General features: G+C 43.2%; 1 protein-coding gene across 1 annotated transcript; it reads left to right on the top strand.

The window, feature by feature from the left end:
* The first annotated feature begins 579 nt into the window (after positions 1 to 579).
* Positions 580 to 6,434, top strand: LOC148580371 (uncharacterized). The gene is made up of 4 exons (XM_088492062.1): positions 580 to 1,389; positions 1,522 to 1,754; positions 3,664 to 3,956; positions 6,238 to 6,434. Exons 1-4 carry the CDS (start codon positions 580 to 582, stop codon positions 6,432 to 6,434), a joined length of 1,533 nt encoding a protein of 510 aa, XP_088348188.1.
* The last annotated feature ends 2,520 nt before the right edge of the window (positions 6,435 to 8,954 follow it).

Genomic DNA, 8,954 nt, shown 5'->3' with positions numbered 1-8,954 from the left:
AACCAACAACCAAATCAAGGAATGAACTATCAAACCTACATACCACCTCATAGACAACCACTTCCACCCAACCAACCCCAAGCACCACAAATCACCTATCCTTCTACATCTCAAAATCAAGATGACACACTCCGATCCATACTCCAAGGACAAAAAGAACTCCAAAACACACTCAACTCAAGTCTTAACGGTTTTACTTCCAACCTCCAAGCTCTTATTGCTCGCATGGAGCCACCTTCTACTTCCACTCCTCAAGCCTGAACCTCTAGTGCTATACCTTCTCAACCTCTACCCAACCCTAAGGGTGGCATCAACACTGTAACCTTGAGGTCTGGAACTCAATTGAAAGAGAGAGACTCAAAAGCACCTAACCCAATAAAAGTTGCTTAAGAGGAAGATGGAGTTGAGATAGAAGAAATTAAAGAGGAGGAGGAATCACATGTGATAGTTGAAGATGAAGACCCTCAACCAAGGAGTGAGGTCCCTAGAAAGGAGCAAATCTTAGAGGAAGTGGCTCAACTAATTCCATTTCCTACATTGGCAAGAAAGGCTAAAAAGCGTGTGGAACTTGACCCAACAATGGTAAAGATGTTCAAGAAAGTGGAGGTAACTATCCCCCTCTTTGATGCTATACATCAAGTGCCTAAATATGCGAAATTTCTTAAAGACTTGTGTATGAACAGAGATAGAATTCATGAGTTGGAAACCATTCCATTGGGGAGTTTCATTTCGGCTTTGATGGGATCCATTCCGGAAAAATGTGTTGATCTGGGGCCTTGTTTAGCCTCTTGTGTCATTGATGGAGTCCAATTCATTGATTGTATGTGCGACCTTGGTGCATGCGTTAGCATTATGCCTCTTTCCATTTATCATCTATTGAAGCTTCCACCGTTGAAGTGGTCAGCGGCTAGGTTTGTCTTGGCGGACAAGAGCATAATAACCGTGTCGGGTATTGCGGAAGATGTGTTGGTCAACATAAAGAGTTTGATATTCCCAATTGATTTCCATATCATTGAGATGCCACCAAGTGAATCCGAGAGGGCATCGTCCATCCTACTTGGGAGGCCATTTTTGAGGACCTCTAGATTCAAGTTGGATGCCCATTCGGGAACCTACTCATTCGAGATAGATGGGAGAGTTGTAAGTTTTAGCCTAGAAGAAACAATGAGGCAGCCACTGGAGAATCATTCCATATTCCGGTGTGATCTAATTGGCAACATTGTGGCCGAAGTGCATTATGCAAAGCTAGAAGAAAAACATATGGTTGAAGAAGATAGTGAAGATCCAAGTGAAGAAGTTCAAGTGACAAGCCAAGAGCAAAAGCTAGAATTGAAGTCACTACCACCCCACCTAAAGTATTCATACCTTGATGAAGCCCACAAGTTCCCGGTGATCATAGCAAGGGAACTAAATCCTCAACAAGAAGAGAAGTTGCTATGTGTTTTGAGGAAGAACAAAAGGGCAATAGGGTGGAGTTTGGCGGATCTAATGGGGATAAGTCCCCAAGTGTGTGAGCACCAGATCTTTTTGGAAGAAGAAGCTCGATCCGTGAGACAACCTCAAAGGTACTTGAATCCGACCATTTTGGAGGTTGTCAAGAAAGAGGTGACACGGTTACTTGAGGCGGACATCATCTACCCTATTTCGGATAGTGAATGGGTAAGTCCCGTTCAAGTTGTTCCAAAGAAGTCTGGGGTAACCACTATTAAAAATGAAAGCTGGGAGCTTATAGCAACACGGGTGCAAAACTCTTGGTGAGTATGCATAGACTACCGAAGGTTGAACTCGGCCACTAGAAAAAATCATTTTTCACTTCCCTTTATCCATCAAATGCTTGATCGATTATCTGGTAAATCCCATTATTACTTTCTAGATGGCTATTCGGGGTACTTCAAAATACACATTGCTCTAGAGGACCAAGAGAAAACAATATTTACTTGCCCTTTTGGAACTTATGCCTACAAGCGTATGCCATTCGGCTTATGCAATGCACCCGCAACTTTCCAAAGGTGCATGATGAGCATATTTGTAGATTTTCGAGGTATTCATGGATGACTTCACGGTATATGGTGATTCTTTTGATCATTGCTTGGATAACCTTGAAAAAGTTTTGGAAAGATGTACTAAAACCAACCTTGTCTTAAATTTTGAGAAGTGTCATTTCATGGTTAGGCAAGGGATTGTTTTAGGACATATTGTTTCCAAAGATGGCATTTCCATAGATCTGGTGAAGATTAATGTTATATCTAGCTTGCCTTACCCCTCTTCCGAGAGGGAAGTCCGCTCTTTCCTTGGACATGCAGGATTTTATCGAAGGTTTATAAAGGACTTTAGTAAGGTAGCATTGCCTCTCTCAAGGTTGTTGCAAAAGGATGTTGAGTTTGATTTAAGCAAAGAATGCATGGAGGCTTTTGACAAGCTCAAGGTAGCATTGACCCAAGCTCCCATCGTGCGAGGGCCGGATTAGAGTCGGCCATTTGAAATAATGTGTGATGCTTCAAATTTTGCCGTGGGAGCCGCGTTAGCACAACGCGAGGGTAAGAATCCATATGTCATAGCCTATGCATCAAAAACACTAGATGGAGCCCAATCCAACCATACTACCACCGAAAAAGGACTTTTGGCCATTGTCTTTGCCTTGGACAAGTTTCGAGCATATCTACTTGGTTCGAAGGTGGTAGTGTATTCGGATCATGCGGCGTTAAAGTATTTGTTGGCTAAGAAGGAATCCAAACCAAGATTGATTAGATGGGTTATATTATTGCAAGAATTTGACTTGGAAATTAAGGATAGGAGTGGTACGTAAAACCTAGTGGCGGACTACTTAAGTCGCCTTGAACACACAAAAGGTGATACCACTCCTATTAATGATTCTTTTCCCTTTGAGGGCTTGCATGCAATCTCGGAAACCATTCCTTGGTATGCACCAATCGCCAATTACTTAGTATCTCGCTCCTTCCCTCCTAATCTCTCCAAACATCAAAGGGATAAGCTAAAGAGCGAATCCAAATACTATGTGTGGGATGACCCATACCTTTGGAGATGTGGGGCGGATCAAGTAATTCAGAGGCGCATTCCACAAACCGAATTCCACTCAATCTTGGAAGCTTGCCACTCCTCTGAAGGAGGAGGCCATTTTGGACCTCAAAGAACAGCAAGAAAAATCCTATATTGTGGATTTTTGTGGCCAACTCTTTTCAAGGATTCTTCTCATTTTTGTAAATCCTGTTCTCAATGCATTAGATTTGGCAATATCTCCAAGAAGGATGAAATCCCCCAACAAACCATGCTATTTTGTGAGATTTTTGATGTGTGGGGAATCGACTTCATGGGGCCATTCCCAAATTCTAATGGTTTTCTCCACATTCTACTTGCCGTTGATTATCTGTCCAAATGGGTGGAAGCGATACCCACCCAGACCGATAATGCTAACGTGGTCCTTTCTTTTGTGAGAAACAATATCATTTGTAGATTTGGGTCGCCACGAGCAATCGTGAGCGACCAAGGTTCCCATTTTTGCAATAAGAAAATGGAAGGGCTAATGAGGAAATATAGCATCATGCACAAAGTAGCCACGGCATACCACCCACAAACAAACGGCCAAGCCGAGGTTTCCAATCGGGAGATTAAATGCATCTTGGAAAGGATTGTGAAACCCAATAGGAAAGATTGGAGTGCTAAGGTCACCAATGCATTATGGGCCTACCGAACGGCATACAAAACGCCAATTGGCATAAGTCCTTTTTGGTTGGTATATGGCAAAGCTTGCCACTTACCGGTGGAGATAGAGCACAAGGCATATTGGGCCATCAAGGAATGCAATTCGAGTTTGGGTGGAGCCGGAGTTGAGAGGAAGCTACAACTAGCGGAGTTGGAATGTTTGAGGCTTGAAGCTTATGAGAATTCTAGACTTTACAAGGAGAAAATGAAAGCCGTGCATGATAGGAACATAAGAGGTAAAGAATTTAAAGCTGGCGATCTAGTCCTCCTTTACAATTCTAGGTTGAGATTGTTGCCGAGAAAACTAAGGTCAAAATGGAAAGGCCTATATCAAGTAGTGAAAGCGGAACCCTAAGGGGTTTACCATTTGCGCCATGCCTCAAGTCCGGATATCTTCAAGGTCAATGGGCACCGTCTCAAGTTGTATCATGGTGAGCAAATGAAGAGAAACAAGGAGATTGAGGTATTCCTTTTGGAAGATGCACCTCTTGGCAAAGAGCAATGAGCTAGTGGAAGTCCAACTTAAGGACATTAAACAAAAGTTCTAGGTGGTAGACACCCCACCATGGTGAGATCTATCCTTTTTACACTTTGTATATAGTTCTTACACTCTTGATTGTTTTGTGATTGCTTAGTTATAGTCTTATTGGATTAGAGTTAATTGTGAATACCTTGGATATTGTGTTCATGAAGATTTGCATTGATTTTTCAATGAATGAATTGATTGTGTGGTAGAAAAACACTCCCTCTTTAGGCTTTACATTAAGTTTTGGGTGTTTTTGGCCTCTTTGGCTTATTTGGCCATTAAACTCATGATAATTAGGCATTCTTCGTGTTCCTCTAAAAAAAAAGGGGGGGGGGGGTACGCCTGCGCGCACTGTGCGCGTACGCGGCCATAAGCCTTCGTAGCTCCTGGGCAATTTTCCAGAGAGTTGTGCAAAATTTGGGCCAGTTCTGGGCCCTGGGCATAACCACCTTCGCGCGTACGCGCACTATGCGCGTACGCGTCCATGGCCGTTTACGCAAAAGCGCGCGTACGTGCACTAGCCGCGTCAGCACCATCACTGCGTTTTGCAATTCTGGGCCATTTTCCCGAGACTTGTGCCCAAATTGGGCTAATCTTATGCCACTGGCCTAACTCGACTCATGCGTACGTGCACCAGGCGTGCACGCGCATTTCGACCATCATGCCAATTGACGCGTCAGTGCGCCGTGCGCGTACGCGTCGATTATGAAAATTCATCTCCTGGTACTTTTTTCCGAGAGTTAAGCCAAAGTTGTGCCCAACTTGTGCTGAGGGCACAACTCACGTGCACGCGCATGCGCACATGGCGCTCACGTGCACACTACATTTTGACCCTTCGCACGTCCGTGCATCGTGCACATCCGCGCCCTTACTGATTTTTCCCCATGCACGCGCACGCGTGCATGGTGCGTGCGCATCGGTTCTGCGAACCAATTGCATTAGAACGCGCTTTTCTCCCTCAATTTTCTTTCTTTCTTCTTACCACCACCCTTCTTCTCCACTTCTATCCTCTTCTACCCTCTCTACCACTTCTTCTCCGTCACCACCGGCAGCAACCACCGCCTTCGGCGGTCTCATACCTCTTTCTTGCTCTTCACTACCTTTTCTCTCACTTCCATACCCCAATTCTCCTCTTCCTCTCAAGGTACTCCTCATTTCTATTCTTGTTTAGTTTTCTTTTTTCCTTTTCCTTTCCCTAGTTATATTCCCTTACTCTTCCTCTTAGTTAGTTTCATTCATGTTTTCTTTATTTGTTGAATTTTCTTGTTTTGTTTGTTGATTTTTCTTGATTTTTTTCATTTTCTTATGGGTGTTACAAGTAGAGATTCCTCTTGCATTAATGAGTTGGTTTGACTTACTTGCTTTTTTTTGCAATATATGGTCTGTTATGATGATTGATGATGCTTTTTGGGATGTTACATTGTCACCCTTCTCTCAATTTTTGCCATAACAAGGGATGCACACCAAGTGTTTAATGGAAGACCCACATGACTTTTTGTTGTTACACTTGATTTAGCTCTTCTATTTTGGTGTTCTTTTTCTTTCACTTGCTTGTTCTTATGTGCATTGAGCTTGCTACATTTCGTGCTTCATTTCTACATTCTCATCCCCTAGTTCTCACTTATTGCTATTGTTGTTGCGAGTGTGTGCTTCTCATGCATCTCGTTTGCATGCTTATACCACTCATACATCACATGCTAGTGATTAACCATGATCTTCATTTTTTTTGCCTTTGTTACATGTTGCAGCTGTCATGCATCTAAGTCACCTATTCTCTTATGCTTTATCACTAACATGTTTATTACTTCTTAGTGCTTCTTTGGGCTTAATTTCACCTTCTTTCCCTCTTTTCTAGATGGTGATCAAAAGAGACAATAGAAAGGCACCCAAGAAGGCACCCTCACGGTCCATTGGCAAAGCACAATAAGCACCTAGCCAAGCCCCTCGCCAATAAGACGAGGATCATTGCTAACATTGATGTTTCGGAAAAGGACAATCCGGCGAGGGATCCGAACAAGTTCCCCAACCGCTATTGAGAACTTGTCTACCTCTTGATCAAACCGAGAAACTATCATGCGGAGCCTTTTCTAGCCCCTCCGGCCCATGTCATACCGCTCATCATACCCCGTATCGAACGGTGGCAATGGGAGTTCCTATTGCGGAACTGCGGGAAGCAAACTTGTCCTAAGTGGTAGAATTTTACACCAACTACCACTCTCCTTCCCTTACATCGGTATTTGTGCGCCGAAGGCAAGTTCCCGTCACGGAGGAGGCCATTCAAAGTGTGCTTAATACCGGCCCGTTAGCAGAAGGGATTGATGCTTATCAAGAGATTTTGTCGACACGGTGCCAATATGCGTTTGATTGGGATGCCATCCTCAAGGTTATTGCTATACCCAAATTATTCTGGATTCGAGGAAGGATGAGACCACGGCCCAAGGGCATCACCGCATGTTTTCTCACTAGAGAGGCTCAGGCATGGGCCTAAATTCTGGCCCACTATGTGCTCCCAAGCACCCATGGCTCATCTATCACTGTCGAGTTAGCCTTGTTGGTTTGGTGTGTCCTCGAAGAGAGACCGGTGCATATTCCCCCTCTCATTCGCCAAGCTATGGGTCACATCCACACTAAGGGAAACCTAGCCTTTCCTACTCTAGTGACCGACTTAGTTGCCATAGCCAGTGTTCCCCGAGAAACCAAGGATCGAAGGGCCATGATCCCGATGGATGGAGATGTTGTTCCAAACGGGAGATATCTTTACTCTCCGGCAGACACCGAAGAGCCGAACTTAACCGTCCCCATGAGCATCCCCTCCACCTCATCCGCACCAAAAAAGTCATCCATGCAACGCATAGAGGAGCTCCACAAGAAGCTTGACCGTTATGAGCGGCGTAACCAACGCCGATACGCTTTTGTCAAGAAGCTTCTAAGTTGCCTAGCACCGCCTATGAAAGAACCGGAAATTTCCATGTCAACCGGCACCAATAATGAGGAAAGCGATGATGAAGAAGAGGATGGACACTCGGAAGCCGATCAACTACTGCGTCTCACTCAAGGCACGGAGGACCGTGCCAACTTCTAAGTGTCGGGAGGTCGGTCGGCCTACCAGTCTTCATAGGTAACACCCGAGCTCGAATCTCTTTTGTTAGTTAGGATAGATTGCATAATTAGTTTTTTTTTCACCTTTTTAACCCCTTTGCATATTAGTATTTCTTAATAAATCCACTTGGTTAGAGTAATGACTTCTCTCCCAGAAATCTAGAATTTTGGGGGGTGACCCTACCAATTTTGAAATTTTTGATGCTAAGCTTGTTCGAAGAATGTAATTTGGAACATGGATTTTGAGCCAAGAACACAAGCAAGTGAGTTTTGAGCCTAATTGCATGGTTACATCTTATAACCACTTACTTTCCTTCTTGTGTGCATTGTTCTCTGCCCAGATGGAGTTTTTGCTTACAGGCGCATGCCTTTTGGATTGTGCAATGCCTCTGCAACTTTCCAAAGATGCATGTTGTCTATTTTCTCAGAAATGATTGAAAAATTCATTGAAGTTTTCATGGACGATTTTTCAGTTTTTGGAGATTCCTTTCCCAATTGCCTTAATCATCTTGCCTTAGTGTTAAAAGGTGCCAAGAGACAAACCTAATTCTAAACTGGGAGAAATGCCATTTCATGGTAACAGAGAGGATTGTCCTTGGCTATAAAATTTCTGAAAAAGGAATAGAAGTAGACAAAGCTAAGGTGGAATTAATTGAGAAATTACCTCCACCTAGTAATGTCAAGGCAATTAGTTATTTTTTAGGCCATGCTGGTTTCTACAGAAGGTTTATCAGGGATTTTTCCAAAATTGCAAAGCCTTTGAGCAATCTAATAGTTTCTGATACACCTTTTGTATTTGACCAAAAATTCACACTATCATTTGAAACACTAAAAAGAGAACTTTCCTCAGCACCTATCATTGTCCCACCTGATTGGAATTTGCCTTTTGAACTAATGTGTGATGCATCAGACTATGCTGTTGGGACAGTGCTTGGACAGAGGAAAGGTAATTTATGCCAGCAAGGTTTTGAATGAAACTCAAAGGAATTATACCACTACTGAGAAGGAACTACTGGCAATAGTGTTTGCATTTGACAAGTTTAGATCCTATTTTATTGGATCTAAAGTAATTGTTTTTACTGATCATGCAGCAGTAAAATATCTACTTGCAAAACAAGAGTAAAAACCAAGACTGATAAGGTGGATTTTGCTATTGCAGGAATTCAACATTGAGATTAAAGACAAGAAGGGAGTGGAGAACAAATTAGTAGATCATTTGTCCAGAATCCCCTGTGAAGAAGGTAGCACCTACAAATGAAGTGTCAATGAATTCTTCCCTGATGAGCAATTAATGCTGGTTCATAAGGTACCCTGGTTCGCAGACATTGCTAATTTTAAGGCAACTGGGGAGTTTCCTTCAATGATCAACAAGCATCAAAAGAGGAAACTCACCAATGATGCAAAATATTTTATTTGGGATGAGCCACACCTATTCAAAAAATGCTAGGATGGATTGCTCAGAAGGTATATTTCAGAGGAGGAAGGGAGGAAAGTCTTATGGGATTGTCATTGTTCCTGCTATGGGGGCCATTTTGGAGGAGAAAGAACCGCAGCAAAAGTCTTGCAGTGCGGGTTCTTTTGGCCCACCATCTTCAAAGATGCACGAGAG

The sequence above is a fragment of the Arachis ipaensis genome, chromosome B10, assembly GCF_059453495.1.
Source record: "Arachis ipaensis isolate K30076 ecotype BB chromosome B10, ASM5945349v1, whole genome shotgun sequence".
NCBI classification, from domain to species: domain Eukaryota; kingdom Viridiplantae; phylum Streptophyta; class Magnoliopsida; order Fabales; family Fabaceae; genus Arachis; species Arachis ipaensis.
Note: the sequence above shows the minus strand (reverse complement) of the source record. Positions and strands in the feature narration are given on the sequence as shown.